This window comes from Mangifera indica, unplaced genomic scaffold, assembly GCF_011075055.1.
Source record: "Mangifera indica cultivar Alphonso unplaced genomic scaffold, CATAS_Mindica_2.1 Un_0034, whole genome shotgun sequence".
NCBI classification, from domain to species: Eukaryota; Viridiplantae; Streptophyta; class Magnoliopsida; order Sapindales; family Anacardiaceae; genus Mangifera; species Mangifera indica.
The window spans coordinates 164318-188363 of NW_025401126.1; the positions used below are offsets into that span (position 1 = coordinate 164318).

General features: G+C 32.4%; 1 protein-coding gene across 1 annotated transcript; it reads left to right on the top strand.

Moving 5' to 3' along the window:
* The first annotated feature begins 16259 nt into the window (after positions 1-16259).
* On the top strand, positions 16260-23368 carry LOC123206390 (uncharacterized WD repeat-containing protein C2A9.03-like). The gene is made up of 9 exons (XM_044623587.1): positions 16260-16582; positions 16677-16844; positions 16942-17028; positions 17706-17840; positions 18251-18361; positions 21139-21230; positions 21311-21416; positions 22074-22160; positions 22814-23368. Exons 1-9 carry the CDS (start codon positions 16478-16480, stop codon positions 23225-23227), a joined length of 1305 nt encoding a protein of 434 aa, XP_044479522.1. The 5' UTR covers positions 16260-16477; the 3' UTR covers positions 23228-23368.
* Positions 23369-24046: the final 678 nt, after the last annotated feature.

The following is a 24046-nucleotide window of genomic DNA, read 5'->3' on the forward strand; positions in this document are numbered from 1 at the left end:
TCTTTCGTCATACGATATCTCTTCAATGTTAAGGTATAGATAAAGTGTCTCCCTAAAAGATCCTCGAGTTACGTAGACTGACTTTTGTCAACAATAAAAGAATTATCGGATTGAGCATCAACTCAATGCCACTATGGTCATAGATTTAATTTATTGTTGTCATCCGTTAGAGGTCTGTAACTAAGATATTAGCTCTCATGCTCAAGATTGATGAATTATTTGTTGATCCATCATAGCTTTCATATAGATCTCGATATGGCCAATTGCAACCTTTCTAATAAATCTTCTAACTAGACTATGTTAGGTTGGTGTCAAACCATACCAATCATTTCACAAGATAGTCTGACAACCTCAAGTTTAAAGATCACATGTATCTTCATTCACTAAAAAGATATATTTCATAGACATTAAAACAACCATCCATATAGAATCCTCTTGGCGGGTTAGTTTAGTGAACATGTCTACAACATGCACCTATGTCAGTAAACAACTTTTACAAGTGAGAACTATCATCATTTTTTGATGAGATCATTCAACACTATGATAACTTTATCACTATTACCTATAACTTTGGTCATGGTAATATTAGAGTTACAGATGTTTTAAGAATAATTACCAAATATACACATAAGATTCTTACGATCAAGTGCCAAACACTGATCTCCTTATCATAGTTTAACCATTCTTAGGACATTTGTCTGAGTATATATTATATGTTTTATAGACAAAGAATGTCATAGTAAATTACAAATATAATCTTTATTAATAAATTTGTATCATCATGGGGATTAGCTTTAAGGCACCAACCCCAATAATTATTATGTATTTCAATATTCTCATACGAGATATCAACTATCATGCTTGGTGAGTGACAAATCCTTTATTGACCACCATAGCTTTTATACAGATCTCAATATGGTTAGTCATCACCTTTATGATTAGCCTAATTATGTTAGCACATTAGATAATGTCAAACCATTCTAATCCTTGTACGAAAAAGTTTGATGACCTCAAGTCTAAAGACCACATGTGCCTATAAGTTAGAGGATTTGTTTCCATAGGCACAAGAGCAACCATTCATCTAAAAGTCCTCTTGTCAAGTTTATCTAATGAATAGACTATAATACCAACACTATAATGCAACACTATTACTTTTGTGCTCTTGGTCATAGTTATATCAAAATTAGGAACATTTCTAGAATGGTCATTTGATGTGTTACAAGGTTCCCATAATTAGTATGATTATATCATTTTAAGGATATATTATTCTTACAAACATATTATGTTTAACATTAATATACATAATCAATATAATACCATTTACTAATAAATAAGTAAATTATATAATTACAAATGTACAAATCGGTTGACTTTAGGGCATTACACTAACAATAAGAACCCTATGTCTATAGTTTTGATTTGTAACACCCATAAGTACGTCTCAACAACAAAATAGTCTTTTCACATGTTTTATGATTAGGATTAAGTGTGGAAAAATTGGAGTTTAAAATAAGTTTATGAAAAATTTAAGCTGATAAACGACTATGCATGAAAGATGCATCTCTGTTCATTCAATGTCATATTAGCAAAATAGATAACATGTCATGTTAGAATTTCTTAAGGGACTCACAACCATAAATGCCTATGATGCATGCCTATGCAGTTTGTTATGGGAAAAGTCTATAAGGAAGGCACATAATCACACATTTTAGGATTTTATTCCATAATCAAAGTTGTTTATCCTTATCCAACATTATTCAAAGAGAGTGTGTTCTAACAGAGAGATACTTAAAGTTTGGTTATGTTTTTTGGCGAGTTAGAAAGAAGTAAAAGATTTATCGATAATAGACCATCTAGCATGGGAAGAACAAGTAAGAAGGAGCTAACTCCCTATCTATATACTTTGTTGCATGAAATATAAGTCTCTAAGGCCCTAAGTCAATTTCAAAACCCCATATTCATAGTTTGCATGCTCAACACTTTAGAAATTCAATATCATGGCAATTCACATAAAGAACTTTCATATACTCATATTTTAGTACTTGTTATCTACATCATGACATTATATTTATGACAATACATATTACAATAAGTTTAGAATCATAGAACAATCTTTCACAATTGCATAGTTATTACATAGCATGCCTAAAAATGAAATTTAAATCGAATGGGATGATAAAACCCTCTTTTCTTGGGTTTCGATAATTAACAGTTATTTATGTGGTAATGCTTTTACAATCAACTTTTTGGTGACTATGATTTCTCCTTTAAAAGCTTTTAAAGTCACCTTTTTTTTCCTCATTGTATAAAGTATATGGTGAATATATGTTTTTTTCTAAAATTTTTCTCTCGTTTGAATATGTGTCACCTTATATAATTTTTTCAAAATAAATTGTTATGAATGGTCATGCACCATTTTATACACAGGGGGTCATTGTTGTTTTAATTGCTTTATTATGTTTTCTCTTACTCCAGAACCATGATTGTCCTATAATCGACAGTTATAAACATTAATATGTTTCACATGCACGATCATTCATGACATCAAAATTTTAGTTTTACCCCTACATGATCATTTATCGTGCATATATGATTCTATGCTACTGAAAGAGTGAAACCCTACCAAACACAACTGTTCATATTCGCAGAAATCCAAATTTGTATAAATTAAAATTGTAAAATGACTATAATGCCTTTGGAATGTACTTATGGGTTTTATAGTAACTCTATCAACTTTTCCTTGTTTTTTAGTTTAATCCTCTAAGTTTACAAAATTCTTATCCTATCCTATAACTTGATAAGATAGTCGTTCTTCCTTCTTTATCATCCACTTTTGCCCTTAACCTTACATAAGTATCACTTGTCCCTCAATGAGTTTTAACCCAAAAGTTAAACAAAAGAGAAAAGACTTTAAAACCCTTGGTACATTCTTGTGGGAGTTACAATCATGGTGGAAAATAAAGAATATCACCAACCAAGCACTAGTATTTGCATATTTATTTAACAAATTATTGTTGGATCTAACAACTCTATCGATCATTGACAAGAACTATCGAAGCTAAAACTGTATCTTAACGAAAACTGTCCATACATGACCAAGAGAGAGAAAAAAGGGATAGATGTTCTTCAATAAAGAAAAAAAAATTCAACTAGAGTTTCCATTGTAAACAAATGAGACATGACATTTACTTGTACTAGTTTCCACAACTGCTTTCAAGTTTGCTTTCTCCATAAGTGGCAAAATTGTTAGAGATCAAAGATACTCCTTATTCGATGGGATGGTTGAAGTTATTACGTGTTTGCGAGATTGGATACAAGTAAATAGAATAGTACAGTACCAACCTAAAAATCCAAAACTACTTTGCCTTTTTAACAACACAAATTTGAAGGAAAATGTTGATGACAATGATGATTAGTTTGTAACACTTTATTCATAATATTTTATATACTTGTAATTTGTAATTTGTACTTTACACTTTTTTACTCAGTTAACTCTAATCAATAATACATATACATTATTCAGTTACAACATATATTATTTATTTTGCACATAAAAACTAATTTTTTATAGCATAATTAATTAAAATTATAATTTATATTCAAACTTTTTATACATTGTAACATTAATGAAATTATACTATACAATATATACTTTAATTTAAAGTTAAAAACTTCAAATTGAGATATATTAAGTGTAAGTGTAAGAATTTATGCTAAAGAGATTTGATGATTTTATTTTTAACGTATTCAAAGGGTAATGTAAGAATTATTTTCTATGAGAATATGCAAAAAATAAATTAATTAATTAAGAAAAAGGAAGAAACATGCCCTAAGCCTAGGACAAATGGGTGGATCGATCCTAGTCCAAGTCATAAGGGAAAAAAAAAAGGGCCTAAGCCAAGCCTAGGGCTTATTTTCCTAGTTTAAAACTATAATTCTTAGAGTAGTTACATATATAAACAATATGCACAAACAATAACATTCACCATATGATTGAATATTGTTTTATCTTTAATTTAAAAATATTCAATCACATAGTGACGTGTTATTATTTGTATATAAAGTTGTTTAAATTGTTTGTGCATACAGTTTTATAATAATATTATAGTTAAACTTCATAACTTGTATATTTATTAACTACACTTATATTCAAAGTCAATGAATAAGATTTTAAGGGTGTAAGTGTACTAAAGGCTAAGTTTGTACCCAAAGATCTATGAAGACTCATCTAGAAAGTCGATACAAATCTCGTATCTCTGTTAAAAACTATTGTTTTGGGTGCCCTATGAAGCCTAACTATCTCTTTCACATAAATGCAACCTAATTGGTCTGTAGAGGTAGTATTTTTCACTGGCAAGAAATGGTTTGTCTTGGTTAAACTATCCACTATGACTTATATAACATTGTACCCTTGTACCCCTTAGGAGCCTTACTATGAAATTAATGAAGATATGCTTTCATTTCCACTCTAGCACACTTAATGACTGTAACAACCCTACTGGTCTCTGGTATTCAACTTTGACTTACTGGTACGTGAGACATTTAACTGCATACTCTCCCATATCTCTCATCATTAACCACCAAAAACTCTTTCTTCAAATCTTGATATATCCTTACACCCTTTGGATATGCTGGGTAAATAAAACTGTGAGCTTCAGCCAATATTCTCTACATTAACTCCAAATCCTAAGGTACACATGTTCTACCTTGAAACTTAGCACCCCTTCCATAACCTAAAAATTTACCTCAAGTTCATTCTTAACCCTTTGGACTGTCTACTTACACCATTCATTAGAAGCTTGCTTTACCTAGACTTTCTCTAGTAAGGTTGTTTGCATTTCTAATCTTGTCAATGCTTTAGGAACCCATTTTATCTTTTTCTTTTCAAACTCCACTTGGATCTCCTTTTGAACAAAAATTTGTGATAGGTATACTTTTCTACTTAAGGCATAAGCCACACATTTATTTTCCTGAGGTGATATTTGATATTGCAATCATAATCTTTGACTAACTATAGCCACTAGTGTTGTCTCATGTTCAATTCCTTCTAGGTGAAGAAACATTTTAAACTTTTATGGTCTATAAAGATGCCACAATGGACTCCATACAAGTAATGTCTTCATATCTTTAATGCAAACACTATTATTGCTAGCTTTAGATCATGCATGGAATACCTTGTCTAAAAGTTCTTCAACTACCCTAAGGAGTAAGCTATCATTCTATCTTGTTGCATCAATACTACTTCAATTCATGCATGTAGATATCAAACTCTACCTCATCCTCAAGTATGGTTAATACTGGTGCTAACATCAGTCTATGCTTTAACTCTTGAAAGTTTTCTTTGTAGTCATCAATCCACTAAAATGGTGCCATTTTCTTCATAAAGGTCATGAAGGGCTTAGCTAACTTAACAAATTTGTGGTACCAAGAAGGTTACCTTGTCTAACCAAAACTCATACTTGGAAAATTTTGTATATGACTTCCTCTCCCTTAACCTCTGAAGCATGAATTTCAAGTGATTCTCATACTATTTCCTACTTTTGAGTACAATATGATGTCATAAAAAACACCACAAAAAAACTTATTGAGGCAATTCTAGAATACTTTATTCATTAAGTCCATGAAATGGCTAAGGCATTTGTCAATTTAAATGGCATCACTACAATATCATAATGCTCATATATAGTTTTGAAAGCTATTTTGGGATGTCTTTCTTAGCTACCCTAACTTGATGATAACCTAACCTCAAGTCAATCTTTAAAAACATCAAAGCTTCACTCAATTGGTTAAACTGATCATCGATCTTCGAAAAGGGATATTTATTCTTAATGGTCATCTTATTGAGGTTTAGTAATCAATACATATTTTTAAAAACCCCGTCTTTCTTCTTCACAAACAAAACTGGAACTCCCCAGGGTGAGTAACTCGGTTTGAAACCCATTATCTAAAGCTTTTACAATTATTTTTTCAATTCTTAGAGTTTTGTAGGATACCTTAAATATGGGTGTTATGTACAATTCCAATTTTATATTGAATTTTTTCTCTCTCTTTGGCACTAACTCTAGTAGGTCATCTAAAAACATATTAGGAAATTCTTGAACCATTAGTATGTTATCCACTCTTAGACCTAATCCCTCTTTTTGGTCACTATATAGGTAATGAACCTTGTGCATTGTTCATTAAACAATTTTGGGCCTTCCTACTACTAATCATCAGAATTCTTATTTGTCCTTCCTTAAACTCAAATTGATCTTCATTATTTATACTAAACTTGACCTTCTTCCTTTGATAGTAGATTTCAGCTCCAAACTTCCTAGAAAGTCCATAGACAAAATTATGTCAAAATTTGGCATCTCAAACATAATCAGGTTTACCATCATTTTTTTGCCCATGATTATTATTTTCTGCCCTAATAGAATTTACTCACTAATGACTATATCTCCATCGAGCTCTATTTTTACTTTTTGTGCTATTGTGATCAATTTAACTTTTAGCCTTTCTATTAGGCCTTTAGCAACAAAGTAACGAGTTACACCACAATCGATTAGCGCATAAAAAAGAGTTTCAGGAAATAGCGACTGACTAGTTATAGTTGATAGGCTAACTTGTGATTATCCTTGAGCAATTGTATATACTCTAGTTGTGGCACCACCCACAATTTGTTCTACTTTAAGTTACACTGCATAATTTTCTTCTAAGTTCCTTGGTTACTTGTATCTAAAACATACTCCCTAACCATTAAGACACTCGCTCTAGTGTTGCTTGCCATATTTCTAACATACTAGAGCATCATACTTCTTTTGTTTCTTATTGGCCTTCTGATTTTTCTTTCTCTTTTGTTAAAAGGTCTATTGCCCTTATTGGACCTCTCATGTTGTGTCTAATCCCTAAAGCTATTGTTACTATTTACAGGAACTATTGGTAAGGGCTTTTAATTCATCTTCTAAATGAACACCTTTGATCTGAGTACCCTACTCAATGCCTCACTATAAGTCTGAGGTGGCATTAATTTTATCATCACATAATAACTTATTATTGGATTTAGCCCATGGATGAATTTTTCCATTCTGTCAAGTTTTGTGCTTGCCATTCCAAGTATATAACTAGCCAATGCATTAAACATAGTGGAGTACTTCTTCACTGAATTAGTCTATTGTGTAAGATTGATGAATTCTTAGGCCCTCAAATAGGTCATATAAGTTGTCTTATATTCAACCTCAAACAATTTTTTGAAATTTGCCTAAGTTATATCTATAGTCCTCATTATCTTTAAGGTGAGGTTCCACTGAGCTCTAACATCTAATTTCAACATATAGGTGACATATCTCACTTTTTCCCTATTCGTCATATCAAACAAGGAAATAACTCTCTTAATTGACTCTAGCCACTCTTCAACTATAATAAGGTCCTTAGTACCTATAAACTTTTAGGGTTGGTGCATGTTTGTTAGGTTGTAAATTGAGTACAATTGTGTCTTCTTTGAAACTAGAGTCTCTGTTAACACTTTCTTATTCAACCTTTGAGATGTAAAGCTTGTACTGATTCACTCCCCTGAGTTAGAGCACTTTCTTGTTGTTGCTCCTTAAGTGCCTTGTAGATCAAATTTCTAATGTCTGTAATGTTCAATCCTAACTAAGGGCTGGGGAGTTATCCTCAAAGTCTGAGCCTTCTACCAGTTGCCTTGACCATTACCATTCAATTATCTAGATCTTCTTATTATGAATATTGAAAACTCACAAAGAATACTAACATTTCTTGGACAAGCAGGAAATTTTATAAGTTAAACTTACAGTGATTGGTTACAAGTGCGATCGACTTGACGTAAGGGGCATATATGTATTTTTTGAAAATTTTCCTATGACACTATAACACCCATTTCTAAAAGTATCTTACAATGGTAGGTTGTTTTTAAAAAAGACTAAAAATATCTTGATTAAAAATATAGAGAGGAAAACATACAAATGATGTCTCTAATTATTTAAAAAAAAAAAACCCTTATAGTTCAATATAAAAATCATTCTTATACATCATCTATTGAAAACATAATTATAAGTAGAAGAATTGACATACCTGCCCTTTCTGTCCACATCGATTGAGACCTTACACTATTGCCATCACTTGATCCTTTCACCTACGAAACAGACAAAATAGGAAAAGTTGAGTGATAAACACTCAATAAGTAAGAACATGTTAAAACTTTATTAAATTCTTATTTTACCTTAGACTCAGTTCACCCTAATCTAGTCATCGCATGTATACTATTTACTCCACTTGGATGACATGAATTGACTTTTCATCTATTTCAAACCTCGAGACCTATTGGGCCTCTCAAGCTTGCCTGACTAAATTAATCTCATGTCTCATATCTAACGATCTTCTAGGATGCCATTTTCACTATACATTTTTCAAGTGAAATCTCACTTAACCTTAAACTGGACTGTAATTGACTTGTCAATCAAACTAAGTCGAAATATGGATTTGATACCTTGATCACATGAGTGCCATAACTGTGTAGTCTATTCCTTATGCCATTATCAGACTATGATTAAACTCAAGCCTACTATAGCTCACCACACCTTATTATGGGTGATTGGATTTTCTAGTAAACCAATGGTCCTACCACAGACCATGCCCTACTAGAGGTAGAGTAAAGATTATCTCATAAATGTCCCCTTTCAACGACCTTAAAACTTGTACCTCTGACTATAATACCATTATATTAAACATGTATGTTGTCTCGAGCTACCTAGTTATGAGCTCATTATGTTTTCACCTTTTCATTTATGTAACCTAGACTCTTAAGGCAATAACTCACTCTCTAAGTCTTGCTTTTACTATTAGAGTGTTTAGGATTCATCATTTATTCTCAAATAATTATACAATATAACCAATAGTCATTCCTTCCTTATGAACGTTTGTTCATTATTTGTTCATGACGAATAAACATTATTATTCAGATGAACATTTGTCTATCATTTCTCTTTGAACATCATTTACTCTTCATCTTGCTCATTCCTAAGTCCAAAAGGGTATTCTAGTCTTTCTATGCTATGCATGATTGTTCATTTTTGTTGAATGTTCATTCATAACGTCTCTTCTGACAAAGATTAGTGATGAGCAATACACATGCACATTCGTCCAACCTCATTCTAGAAAGTTATAAGTCATGAATGAACGTTCATGATGTGTAAAAATACACTTCCAAGCATGAAATGCTCGTCTGTCTTAGACAAATGAATGTTTCATATGTCTAGAAAGCCTAAACTACACTATTTTTTAAACTATAGTATGATTCATTCCATTCCATCAATTACACATATTCCAACATAATTTTAATAGTCTACACCATGCAATAACACAACATCACATGAACATAATCTATGCATAATAATAAATCAATATACAAAAGCCTGATCACTCTCCTAGGTCTCAAGTGTTCATCAATATCACACAAATCACATCATGGGCAACATTCATATGTTTTATCATTACAAAACACTAAATCAATCATTGACATACCTAGGTTCCTTATCTAGCACTGCATCACAAAACCATTACCATATTTGTATCAACACATTCATATATACATATCAAGAAGGAATACCACACTAATTTCACAATGAGAAACATCTCATACAATCATATAATAAAATAGCAAACAATATCCTATTTGAAATGTGAATGAAACGACACCTTTACTTATAGATTATGGTAAAATTATGAGTTAGCTTGTTGATAACTATATCTCTCTCACTGGATTTTTCCCTTATTCACACTCTTCGAAATCTACAAGTGATTGCCAAAAACTAGACTGTTACACCTCTTCTCTCTAACACATTATCACTCTAAGGGTTTTCTATTTTCACACATTTGGAAAAATATCCACAAAATCATGAAAACTTGTCACTTTTAAATGCAATTTTCATAACAACACAAACGAAAGTTCCTCTTACGGTTGAACATTCATTCCTTATATTTAAAATTGTGTACATGGCTCTTCCAACTATTCTAACATGGAAGGTTATGCATAAATGTTCATAAGCTTATGATTGTTCATTCATAAATTGGAACTAAAATTTATTATTAAATTTTGACTTATTTTGGTCCACAATCAATATAGGTTGACTTATAACACTTGAAATGACTATTTTATCCTTGATCTTATTTATGAGTATTACAATTTTCTACCCCTCCAAATTTTAAAATACAAACTACTAACCACAATTTAACTTTATTGACCAAAAATGTTTTTTTTACCTATTATAAAAAGAAATCACAATATTATTTCTAATTATTTCACTTTTTTTGAAATTATCATGTTGCCCTAAAAAGTGATTGCTAGCAATTTGACCAAATCCAACCTAAATCGCACCATTGAAGGTGTGATCTTGTTGTATTTCACTTGGCCTAGCATGATGTAGATCAAATCCAGCCAAATCAAACTAAGAAAAGGTACAATCATGTTAATAAAATTGTAGTCAAGTGTGTTGAATTGTTGAAATAACAACAAAGGTGTGATTCTAGCCAACAAAATCACATCAACCCATGTGTGATCTAATAACCCAAACTTATCTTTTTAAGTGTAATTTGACTAAAATCACACTTAAAAATGTGTTATTTCAACTACCAAAATTGCATTAGGCCTAACTAGACCTAGAAAGGTCTGAGTTTGTTGAAGCAAACCTAACCTAGTGAGATTTTGATCAAATCACACTTTTCAATTGCATTTTGATAGAAAAAATCATAATTAGTGTGTGATTGATAAGCAAGTAGAAATAAAAGAAGAAAAACTCCTAATTCAAGGAAAAAAGACCTCTAAAAATTAGAGAAAAGAATTATGTAGAAGTTGATTGTTCATTGACTTTTTAATTCTCTCACATCATGTTTATATTGCTCTACAATTCACAACTAAATTACGTATAATTGTCATTGCACTACAACAAACAAAATTCATCAAAATTAGAAGCAAAACTAACATGGATCCATTAACTCCTTAGCCAAACTCTTAATGTAAACCCTAGTTGTAATCTTGTAACCACTCTATAGGTTGGGCCCTTTGAATAGGCCTACTATAAAAGGATACAATGAGTTGTTGATCCATTTTTAATGAATCTACAATGACTCTATTATCCCCTTCCCCTTGGAAAAGAACCTTGCCCTCAATGTTTAAATAGGGATAATCTCAGTAGAGGTCCTACGATAACTCCCAAGAAGTGTCTTTTGAAAGTAGGTTTGTCTATTGTACCAAGATTTATACAAGACTAGTAGGATTAATCCATTTTTCCACAACCATTAATGGTTGTATTATAGGTTGGCTATCCATAACAATTAGAGGAAGAGACAATAGTGTTGCAAGAGTGGAAACCTTATATGGTTTTAACAAGGGAACATAAAAGGTAAGAAAAATTTGTGAAGTTACAAGAAGGTCCAAGATGTAAGTAACTTTTCCTACACGAGCAATGATTTGGAAGGGTCAATAGTATCATTTTGCCAATTTGTGGTGAACTCTAGAGGTGACCAAAGTTTGATGGTGTAGCTACAATTTAACATAAACTTAATCCCTAACTTAGAATATTTTATCTTAACAATGAGCATCAATAGCTTTTTTCATTTTAGTTTGGGCTATTATCAAATTTTGAGGCAATTGAGCAAAAATGTCTTCACAGTTAGAATAAAAGCCATCAACAGTCACAATAGTAGAAGTGTCAAAGAGACAGCTCAATATGGTAGTAGGTAACATTCCATAAACAACCTGAAAATGGGTGAAACCAGAAGAAGAATAAATAAAGGTGATGTAGCACCATTCTGCCTAATGTAAATATTTACCCCAAGTAGAAGGCTTGTCATGTACAAAAGCTCATAAATATTGCTCTAATCCTGATTCACTATTCGATCTGACCATCAGTTTATGGATGGTTTATCGAACTTACTTTAAGCTTAGTCCTATGAAACTTGAATAATTGCACGATAAATTACCAACAAATATCGGGTCTCTATCAAAGACTATGTTGTAAGGGAAGCTATGCAACTTACAAATAAGTGAGGCAAAAAGCTCAACAATTTTATAGATAGTGAAATGAGTCGATAACATTCTGAAATAAGTTGTTTTGGAGAAGTGATCAATGACCACCAAAATTACTGTATAAACTTGGTATAAAGGAAGACTGATAATAAAGTTGAGAAAAATATTTTCCTACACTCAAGAAGGCAATGGTAATGGCTAAAGTAAACCAATAGAAGTTGCAGCGCTATATTTAGTTTGTTGGCACATTAAACAAGTTGCAACAAATTCCATTGCATCACGACCTATTCCTTGCCATGAAAAGCTTGTATTCAACCAAGCTAATATTTTAGCAACTCTATTGTGTCCCCTAACAGGAGTGTTATGAAATTCCTCCATGAGTAAATGGCTAAAAGGTGATGTAAAGCTGAAATAATAACTTGCCATGTTAATAAATCAACCATTAGCCATTTAGAGGTCAAGATGTGAGTTAGGAGTCTGTAAAATAAGTTGATGTAAAGCTTGCAATTTTAGATTAGTACAATTCTCTTTAAGCATCAGGAGTTGGGGCTATAAGTCATAGGTGTTCTTCATAGCAACGTTGTGAGATAAAGCATCAACAATAAGATTGGCCTTCCTTGGCTAATAACAAATTTTATAATCGAAGCAAAGTAATTTTGTGAGATAGTAATGTTGAATAGAGTTTTGAATGACTTGATGCATAAGATCCTTGATACTTTTCTAATATATTAAAATAGTGAATTCACACCCCAACAAATATGAGCTCCACTTTGCAACAACTAACATAATGGCACATAATTCCCTGACATAAGTAGAAGAGTTATAGAGTTTGGGACATAATTTTTTGCTAAAAAATGCTACTGGATGGCCATTTTCTATAGAACTACACCTATGCTAAGTCCATATGCATTAGTATGAAGGGTGAAAGGTTTGGTGAAGTCTGACAACACTAAAATAAGAGCATTTGTCATTACATTTTTCAAAGCATCAAAAGCCAACTAAGAGGAGTTATCCCACTTGAATTCATCCTTCTAATAAAGGTGTAATTACGAATGAAACAAGAATAAAACCTCTTAAAGCCCAATAAGCCATGTAATTGTTTTATTAGGCAAGGAATTGCCAATCCACAATGGTAGAAATTTTGCTAGGTTCTAGAGCAACTTTCCCATGGGATATTATATGACCCAAGTAATCCATCAAAACTTGAACAAATAAACATTTAGATAGTTTCAAGAGGAAAGAAGCTAACAACAAACTTTGAAAGACCATGGTCAAGTGTTACACATGTTGATTCAAGTCAGGGCTATAAACTAATATATCATCAAAAAGCACAATGACAAACTTCCATAAAGAAAGCTATAAAAACTAGTTCATCATGTATTAAAATATGGAAAAGGCATTCAGAAACTAAAATGACATGACTAAAAACTCGAAGTGTCTATCATGAGTGTGAAAAGATGTCTTGTAAACATCAATAAGATGCATTCAAATTTAATGATAACTAATGCAAAGATCCAATTTCAAAAAGAAGGAAGCACAAGGCAATTTATCAAGTAGCTCATCAATAGTCAATATAGGTAACCGATCTTTAATTATTTAAGCATTGAGAGCGTGATAGTTAACACAAAAATGTCAACTCTTATCTTTTTTTTTTCACTAAAAGAAAGGATAGGTGATGAAAAAGCACTTGTGAAAGGTTAAATGACACCCAATTCAAGCATTTCGTGTACCAACTTATCAATTTCTCGCTTTTGAAAAAAAAGATAATAGTAAAGGCAAATCAATTGGCTCAACAAAGCCTAAAATTGAAGCAAAACATGTCAAATGGCAGGACGAATATCTTATGCGGGTGTGCCAATGGTCGAAGAAGCTTGCGACTCCAAGTAAAAAAACGATGCCACAAAGTCTGTTAATGTCAAATGGTGGAGCTATTTGGGAGTAATTTCATAAGCAAAAATGTTTTGTTCCTATTTGAAATAAACAGCTTTGCCTTCCTATATAAATTTCATCGTTAAGTTATTGTAATCTGTCATAACTAGCTCCAATAATTTGAGTCATTAAACTCCCAAAACTAAGTCAGCACCACTAAGAGGTAACAAATAAAAATCAACAAGAAACTGCTGCTTTTGGAGTAGCAAAGGAACCTTATAACAAATAAAGTCACAAGGTTGTTCAACCCTATTACCTACCACAACTTTAAAAGCTTTAGTAGATTACATAAGAAGGTCCAAACATTTAGCAATTCAATCTTGAATGAAATTATGTGTTGTTGGTATAAATAAGAATGGTAACCTCATGTTTACCAATAGTACCATGAACTCGAAGAGTTTCTAGTCGTCTATGTCCTTCCATGGCATGAAGGCTGACAGTATGAGTAATCACTGAATTACGATGCTCAACCAAAATGGCAAAATCAGGATTATTCATAGAATCCAAAAGAGATGCATCTAGAGTAATATCATCTTTATTATCATGGTCAGGAAGAATAAAGAACTTACTCTTTCATTTTTGGCCAACATGAAACTTCGCATTACAATAAAAATAAAGGCCCTTCTCTCTCCTAAGTTGTTGCTCAACCAAGGATGATTTCTTTATTGGAAATTAGGTTAGAGAAGATGGAAGTAATGAGAAAGGCGTAGTGTGATTTGTTTTGGAATTATGAGTGTGTTAGAGCGTTCTGTGTAATTGGAAAATGGGAGCTAGGTCATCCATAAGTATACTTGTCCTTTTGAATCTTGGTGAAGACTGAGTGGTTGGAGAGCACGGAATTTGTGCTGCAGTTATAGCTTAAGATTAGAGATAAAGTAACTTAAAATGAATTGAGGAGGTAAACCCAAAAGATTGTCTCAAACTCTGTTTGGTAATCTTGGACTGAAGTCTTTTGGGTTAGCTTAAACAAAGCAGTTGTTGAATCGTCAAATTGAGAAAGCGTAAAGCGTTGTTCCAAGGCATAAAGAAACTCACTCCATGAATGAACTTAATTATTGTTATACATCCATTGAAAGTAGCCTAACATAAGGTTGTCCAAATAAAATGAAGCAATGGTGATTCGTTGAGTTTATGTTGTTTGATGATAGGTGAAAAATTGATTAATCTTAAAGATCTAGCCTATTGGATTAGTGTCGTCAAAGCATGGAACATCCAACTAAAAAAAGTTGGAGGGCCTGTCATGGTACCCAGGTGTTTAGGGAGAATAAATGTCATCTGGTGATCAAAGGCCAAGAGTTGCTCCAATTGGCCAAACATGACTACTAAGGAGCGACCAAAGTCTTGCATTTGAGATTGGAAACCTGCTTGATATTCCTGAAGAGTTTGTTGTCCCAGACAAAGTGACTATTGCTTCTCAGATAAATGAGCAATAGCTTCCTCTTGACGTTGTGCTTTAGTCTCCACCATTGCTTGAGCTATAGACGAAAGCACCAAAATGATAAGCAAGTAGAATTAAAAGAAGAAAAAACTCATTATTCAAGGAAAAATGACCTCTAAAAATGAGATAAAAGAATTTTGTAAAAGCTAATTATTCATTAACTTTTTAATTCTCTTACGTCATTTTATATTGCTCTACAATTCACAATTGAATTGGTTTAATTGTCATTACATTGTTGTAAACAAAATTCATCAAAATTAGAAACAAAACTAATATGGATCCAATAACTCTCTAACTAGACTCTCAATGTAAACCCCAATTGTAATCTTGCAACCACCTTGGAGGTTGAGCCCTTCGTATAGGCTAGCTATAAGGAGATACAGTGAACTATTGATCAATTTTTGATGAATTTACAATTACTCTACCAGTGATCTTGTTAGATCATATCCAATATGGGATAATTTTGCTTGAATTATATCAAAAAAAGTGTGATCTTATCAATCTCATTATGCTTGTGCAATTATGTCTAATTGGCACCTTGTTTAGTGTAATCCAACAATTTGGTGTTCATTTGTTTTCATAATTTTAGAAAATTGAAATTCCTTCTATGTCCTTCTATTTTGAGTATATTTTCACTAGCATAATTGGTTTTTGAGGGATAGCTCACAAACCTGGGGTGAGAAAAAAATTTCAAAGAAAACACAAGGGACGGTAGAATTGTTAAAACCAGTTGCGGTGCTAAAAGGCCAACGGCAAATGGAATCTTAAATGGATAATGAAGTAATTTAAAAAGGAAAAACCACGTAGATTTAAAAAAAAAAAAAAGTAGGGACCACCTTGCTTATTTAAAAAAGAGAAAAAAAATCAAAACAACAAAAAAGAAAAATAATCTCTCTCGTTCTCGATTACAAAACACACAAAAACATGGAGTTTGCGTGCGTGCTCTTTCCTTCATCAATAAAATCAAACCGTTTTAGCCGACAAATAATATACCCAACTCGCTCCTTTCATTATTAATTTTCATCATTACCAAAACTCACACTTTATTCAGCTCCCTTTGCCTCTTCCTCTTCCTCTTCCTCATTATCATGTCCTTGGAGGCATTCGATTACGAGCAAGAGATGGCCGATTTTATGGACGACGAAAATCATCTCGTAGCTCCGGCGGAAAACGAGCTTAACGAATACGACATGGTTTTTTACATCGCTTTCTTTCTTTATCATTTTTTTAGATGGGATACGATGTCGTTTTTTCGATTTTTGTTTCTAATAATTTTGCTTCAAGCAGCTGACGAAGGTGACTGATACTTCGGCGGCTCAAGCCCGGAGTGGCAAGGACATCCAAGGGATTCCATGGGAGACTTTGAATATAACGAGGGATTTTTATAGATTGACCAGGCTTCAGCAGTACAAGAATTTTGAGAATATTCCTTCATCTGGTGAAGCTGTGGACAAGGTTTCTAAATTTTGTTTCACTTTATTATTTTATTAGTTGGTTGTTTACTAAGTTCAGAGAGACTAATTTTTTTTATAATTTTTATTTGATCATGTAGGAATGCAAACAAACACAAAAATGTGGAAATTATTATCAGTTTTTTCATAACACAAGATTGGTTAAGCCTACAATTCTACATTTTCAGGTTTGTCAAATTTTTAAGCGGTATAATTGGCTCTTTTTACCTGTATTTTAAGCGTTGTTTGGAAAATATTTGTACCTTTATTCATGTATTTTTTTCGCTTAATCATCATTATTTGAATTTACCTCACTTCTGGTTCAGTTTTGTTGTAAGGATAAGGTTACTTCTTTGTTATGTGGGTTTCTGATCTGTTTTTGTATTATCCCGCGTTATAGGAAGATAGTTTCCCTCCTTACACTTTTATATTTCAAAATACTGTAAGCTTTGATTTTAATTTCTTGGAAGTGGATCTTAAGTCTTTTTAATTACAGAAAGAATATAGCTAACGTTTCTGCAAACTGCCTTGAGTGTTAGTTTTACTTCTGTTTTTTTTTTTCCTCAGTCTATGGCACCCAAGGAAAGCTGCAAAATAAGAAAAAGAAAAAGGATTATCTGCTTGTGTGTGGCAAGCTTTTTGTTTTCTGAAAATTTTTTATGTTATACAGTTTACACTAAAAGGCTCGTGTGGGGAAATTTTTTTCCAAGTGTTTCTGCCATTAAAAGTTTTTATTAACTTTGTTGATCTTCATGTTATTATGTTTCTTTGTTATCCCTTTTTTGGCCATATATGATGTTGTAATGGCTGAATTTGTGTTCTTAATGTTTTCCATTATTTACATAATTTTTCTGAAAATTTGCAGCTCAGGAACCTGGTTTGGGCTACTTCAAAACATGATGTCTATCTCATGTCCAACTATTCAGTCATGCATTGGTCAACACTATCTTCCAATTTGTCGGAGATCCTCAATTTTGCAGGGCACATAGCCCCTAGTGAGGTATAAAAGTTACTTGGTTATAAGGTTTATGCCATTAGCCACTATAATGAATACTCTATGTATGGCACAAGGGTGCACCTTTAGTTTTGCTATGTAATTAGTTTATGGAACTGAATAAGTTTCTTTGAGGAAAAATTCTTTCAAAGGTGGAATTTATATGTTAGTTACATAAATGCTTGCGGTGAATGGTTGAGTTGGAAGATTCTATAAGTTAGTATATGACTGTAATCTAGGGAATAAATTGATTGAATGATAGGGTTATACTCAACAGTGGACATGTATTAATCTTAGTATATACATAATTTTAATAATTCTGTCTACTTCATACAGTAATTGTTTGGTGGATCCTATCTTGCTAACATAAAAAATTTCTCAAGTATTTGCTAACTTTTAACTGTTTGCCAATGTAGAAACATGCAGGGAGTTTATTAGAAGGTTTTACACAAACGCAGATAAGCACTCTGGCAGTGAAATATAATTTTATGGTTGCAGGTGGCTTCCAAGGAGAGCTGATTTGCAAGGTAAAATGATTTATTTGCAGTTTGTCCACAGCTTTGAAACCCTATTAAGATATCTTGGTGAACATATATATATATATATATATATATATATATGCACACACACACACACACACTTATATATATATCTGGCTCTAGACAAACAGATACTTGTGATTTTTTTCTCCAATTTCTTCTTAGATATAAGCAATGATATATATTTTTTTTATTTTCTCCTTTTAGCATTTTTTTTTCTTGGTTAGAATTTCGTCAATGGTTCTTTTATTATCAAATTCAAGATTTAAAAGCCTTATGGCTAACAACCATTTCTGACTTTTTCTATGTTAATTTGGGTAATTACTCCCTCAAACCATCGTTCCAGCATGTCCAAAAATTGTTATTTGAATATGCAATCTCTAGTTATACTAATGCAAATATATTTTATATATTATGTGATCGGATATAGTGACCCATTTGTAGTACTTTTTGGCAAATATTTGGAAGTTTAACTTTATTTTGTGTTGTAGTAAAAATTAAAATATTGATCCTCTATACATAAAACATCTTATACTAATCACAACACTTGCAGCATGTGTTATAGTGGTTCAAGAGTATGGAAAAAACAAATTATAAGTATAATGAGTATAATGTTGGTCGATTATGCCAACCACATTTTATATGCCATGATGCTAACTAAAGGTAAAGATTATATGCTCTAAAATATGTGTGGGAGGAATACCCAAGTAATTTGGATCTAATGAAGTTGATAGTTGAGTTTTTTAAGGTATTAAAGAAGTCTAGTTCCATTGAACTTTGTAGTACATGACAGGTAAAAAGTCGTTTATCCAAAGGATTTCTATTATTGAATTATGAGCATCATCCCAATTGTCACTGGAAAGTAGGGGTGTAATCAAGCCAAGTCGACTATTGGCTTGCTCTAGCTTAGCTTGATTACTTTAGGAAGAGCTCAAGATTCAGCTTAAGATCAAGCTTTAGACAAGTTTGGCTAACTCAAGGTTGACTTGACAAATTATATTTTAATCCTCTAATCTTTAAATTATTGCATGTTAACCTTGTAATTTGTATATTTAATAATCATCCCCATATTTAAAGTATAGAAATAAGATTTTAGGGTGGTAAGTGTAAGATTTAAAACTTTTTGAGCGTGTTGATGTTTTACTTGAGTCTAGTTGTGAGTTCGTGAGCTCACTGAACTAGCCATCCTCAAGCTTGAGCTCAGCTAAAAAACCGAATTTGAGTGACTTGAGCTCAACCTGAAAGCCAAACTTAAGCGGCTCAAGCTCAGCTTATGTGAGCAACTTGACTTGGCTTATACACCTACTAGGAAAATTATTCAAAGGATTGCATTGAAGAAATTTGGGAAAGTTAAAGTAGGCTATTTATTTAAAAAAAGCCATTTCGACACAAGAAACAATTGTTTCATCATGTTGGAGATAAAGCATTAGAAGTCTTAGGCCTCTCAAGAAATAAGCATCCTAAAGTTTTTAAGGTGGGCACTTGTCAAGTCAATCCATTCAAGCGCTATGTAACATCCCACATCACTTGAGAAGGAAAGGTGAAGGCTAGCTTAATAGTTTATAAGCTTCTAAACTATAAGACGTATTTTGAATTACAAAGCCAAAAAACAAAATTTTGATAGACTATGTATCTAAGTAGACAATCTTGGTGCTGTGTTAAGTAGTTTCAAATGGTGTGAGAGTGTCAATCTCAATTGACTCTGAGTCTATCCCATTTGAAGATGTATGGATGATTTGCAAATGTTATTTGAGTCAATCCCAACTAAAGATGTGTGGATGATCCGTTTTGTGCAGTTAAATAGTTTGTGAACTCTTAAACTATTAAAACATATTTTTGGGTTGCAAAGATCTAAAGCAAAATCATAATGAATTTTGTGTCCAATGTGAATAATTTTCCTTGGTTGTTCAGGTTGTTGCACAATGTATGTGTGTTCCCAATAGTTGCCTAGCATAATTATTTTGACACCAAATAATTCTTCATTTGGTGGAACAAGCATGGGAGTCAATTATTAAGAGATGAAAAGTTGAAGGAAAGTGGTTGACAAACTTTGCAAGAAAATCTGAAACTCCTTTTGGACTTAAAAACTGACAATGGGGTGAAGCATGTGTTGTTCTACCAATTGTTTGTCCTTTAACCCTGTTATGCTAAGGTTGCAATTTTTTAGTGTCTGGTTAAATTTCATTCTGTTCCTAACCTTCTGAGAGCCTTCTTTATTGGCGTTATAACTGAGATTGACTAGAGGAATCAAATGAACTATTAAAAGAATTGGGTGTTGTAGCTTTATTTGTGAAGGAATGGGCATTCAACTTATCCCAGGTTGTCAGTTTAGAACTGTTGTAGTTCATCGTTGTTTATTCTTAGGAATATGATTGTCCAGAATTTATTTCAGTTAAAGTTCAATGCTAGGAATCTGCACTAATCAAAGCACATCTGGACTTATGACTAGTGTAAGTTTCTAGGGATACTTTGTGTTTCTAGCAGACAAATAGGTATAAAGCTGAGGGAACTTTAGTACAAATATAGAATTCTTAAACACTGTCAGCAACCTAATGCTGCTTGTGCTGTGGACATTTATCAATAGGACATTGCAAGTTCAAATCAAAAGTATAAATTTTGCTTCTTCAAGTGGCACTTTGTTAATTTAACTAGTACTGCACCTTGAAAAGCTGATATCGTCACATGGTTTTTTCATTTCACATTCCTATCTTTTATAAAATTTCTTTTATGTTCTTGACATTGAGTTTTCATGTTTACTGCTTCAGCGTTTGGATAAGCAAGGAGTAAGCTTTTGTACCCGGACAACTTGTGATGATAATTCCATAACGAATGCTGTAGAGATATATGACAACTTGAGGTTTTAATATTATTCCAGATTATTTTGGAGGACTTGTTATCTCAATGGGGATAGTTTGATATGAATATTCTGTTTTGCAGGGGTGGAACACATTTAATGGCATCCAACAATGACTGTGGTGTAAGAGAATATGATATGGCGAGATTTCAGCTTTTAAATCACTACCGTTTCCCTTGGCCAGTGAATGTGAGCTACTTAAGTGCTTAGAGATTATTGCCTGTTTGAGTAAAACTATGCTAGTTTATTTCATTTATGTTAATGATCATTCATTTTTCACTTTCTAACCTATTAGAAAGTATTTTGGGTGGCGTAGTTCTTTAAATTTCAACTTGTAATAGGAAATTGGATTTTATGAATTTCTGCTTCAAATTTAAGATATAGAGATGCTGGCAGTGACTTTTAGCTAACATGCTAGGATGTTGCTATTCTCCCCATAGTTTCAAAGTCTTTTTCCCCTTATTTCAGTTTGATTAACCATAATTTTATAGAGCAGAAAAGTATGTAAGTGTGATGTGAAGAGATTAGTGATTGTGTCAATCTCCAGAGGAGCAATTTTCTCTACTATTTTTCATATCCTCCTGTGGGGTAAAATAGAAGGCAACATGAAAACCTTAGTACGTGTGCAAGTCGCAAGACTAGAGACATCTGCATGAGATGTGTTAAGTTATTGATTCTATACACCAACAAAATGAAAACCTTACAATGTATCCGAGTCTAATCTTAGGGACATGCGTTGGATGTGTTAAGTTAGTGATTCTATGAACCAACAAAGGCTGTGATGGTAATTAGATCTCCAATGATCCTTTCTTGACATCTTTTCTCATACTCTCTGTTTCGATGCAGCATACATCAATGAGTCCCGATTGCAAGCTTTTTGTTGTTGTTGGAGATCACCAACATGCCTTGCTTGTTGATTCACAAAATGGGAAGGTATGTATCCTTTCATAATTGGATACTGGATATGGCATGACATAATTCATATGCAAATTTATTTATTTTGAAAAAAAAAAAATAGTTTGGTGCTGATGAAATGACAAATATGGAATTTATTAGTAAAATTCAGTTGTTACTGTTAATATATGTATTTATTTCATTTATATGAAAAACAATTAAAATTTCACAAGCACTTAAACTTTATTTATTTTCCTGCTGCATCTTCTCTCTTCAGTCACTTTAATTGTTTGGTTGAGGGAAGCATTCCCTTCTCTGAACTTGAGTGTGTTATTTATATAGCCTTAGTTATCAAATAGGGGGGATTGTTTTTGCTTGAACTTTAATTTACGCCAGTTGAAGCTTTATGTATTTTCATTGTTTCAAAATAACTGCTGGACAAACAAAATTTAGCAAAATATTTAAAACATTTGTTGTGTCTGTTTCTTTTTTTATCATTTCTGTCATTTCTTACTTTTGTTTAGCAATGAGATGTTTGGCAACATGTGTCTCACAGATAACTGATTTTTTAGATATTTATTGGCCTCTGAATTCATATTTTAAAGCAATTATTTGAATAGATACTTGTTAAGGCAGGTTTGTTTTATGTCTAGTTTTGTTGACAATATTCGTCTTTTGTTTGATGATTTCAGACTGTTGCCACAGTGGTTGGTCACCAAGATTACTCTTTTGCGTCTTCATGGCACCCGGATGGACGCATCTTTGCTACAGGGAATCAAGATAAGACCTGCCGAGTCTGGGATATAAGGAAGCTGTCTGTGCCAGTCGCAACTCTTAAAGGAAACCTAGGGGCCATTCGATCAGTTCGCTTTTCATCCAACGGACAGTTTATGGTTGTCGCAGAACCTGCAGATTTTGTGCATGTGTATAGTACGAAGGGAGATTTTAAAGTGCAGCAAGAGATAGATTTCTTCGGTGAGATATCTGGAGTATCTCTTAGCCCAGATGATGAGTCTTTATTTATAGGAATATGGGACAGGACTTATGCCAGTTTACTTCAGTATAACAAGAGGCACACCTATGGATATCTTGATTCCTATTTGTAATTTTGATGATATAAGCAGATGGCTACTTTTTCCCTTTTGTAAGCCAGTTTGTTTGAAATCAAAGTTGTTGGCAGAATAAGTTAATTTTTTGTTATAACTTTGATTGCAAAGTATATAGTCATAATATGGGTTAATTTGATATGTACATGTGGTTTTGTTGGTGAAATTTTAATGTCCTGAACTGTCAGTGAGAGTCCAGACAGTCATGCTATTAGGGGCTAAAAGCTCGTAAATAGGAGTTGCTAAAATAGCAAGAGTGCCCTTAGAAGAGTAATTCCTAATTATAACATAAGCCAGTTCATATAACATATGCTATACCATATATATTGATGATTCATAAAAAAATTTATTCGGATCTGTTAAAATCACATTAAAACATATTTGTTTATAAAGTTAGATTCAAATTGAGTTAGCTTTAACGTGACTTATTATTGGGCTTGAATAACTCGAATTCAAATTAAAGTAATTTCAGTTTGTCGAGCTTAAGGATGACATTGACATTAGAACCCATTTCGTCAGCAATTCTCCTTCTATCTTTTCTCTTTTATATATTTTCGTTTTTTCTATGTTATTGTTTGCCTTTTCCAACATTCCTATTCACTTGTTCAAACCGAATTTAAATTTGAATTAATCATTGTTAAGGTTCAATTCAGTTTAAATCAACCTCGTGTTAGTTTAGAGACATAATTTTACATAAAAAGTTTGTATATAATACATTATTTTCTCCTAGAAATGTCTAAAAAAAATAAAAAATTCATCCTAGAGATGCCAAGAAATAACAAAGTCTCCTATAATGTAGAAAATATACCGACTGGCCAG

What these genes read in the sequence shown, in the direction of transcription:
- LOC123206390 (XM_044623587.1), top strand. Translation starts at nt 16,478, where the DNA reads ATGTCCTTGGAGGCATTCGATTACGAGCAAGAGATGGCCGATTTTATG. An exon ending in CTGGTGAAGCTGTGGACAAG is followed by an intron (nt 16,845 to 16,941) that starts GTTTCTAAATTT and finishes TTGATCATGTAG; the next exon opens with GAATGCAAACAAACACAAAA. An exon ending in CTACAATTCTACATTTTCAG is followed by an intron (nt 17,029 to 17,705) that starts GTTTGTCAAATT and finishes GAAAATTTGCAG; the next exon opens with CTCAGGAACCTGGTTTGGGC.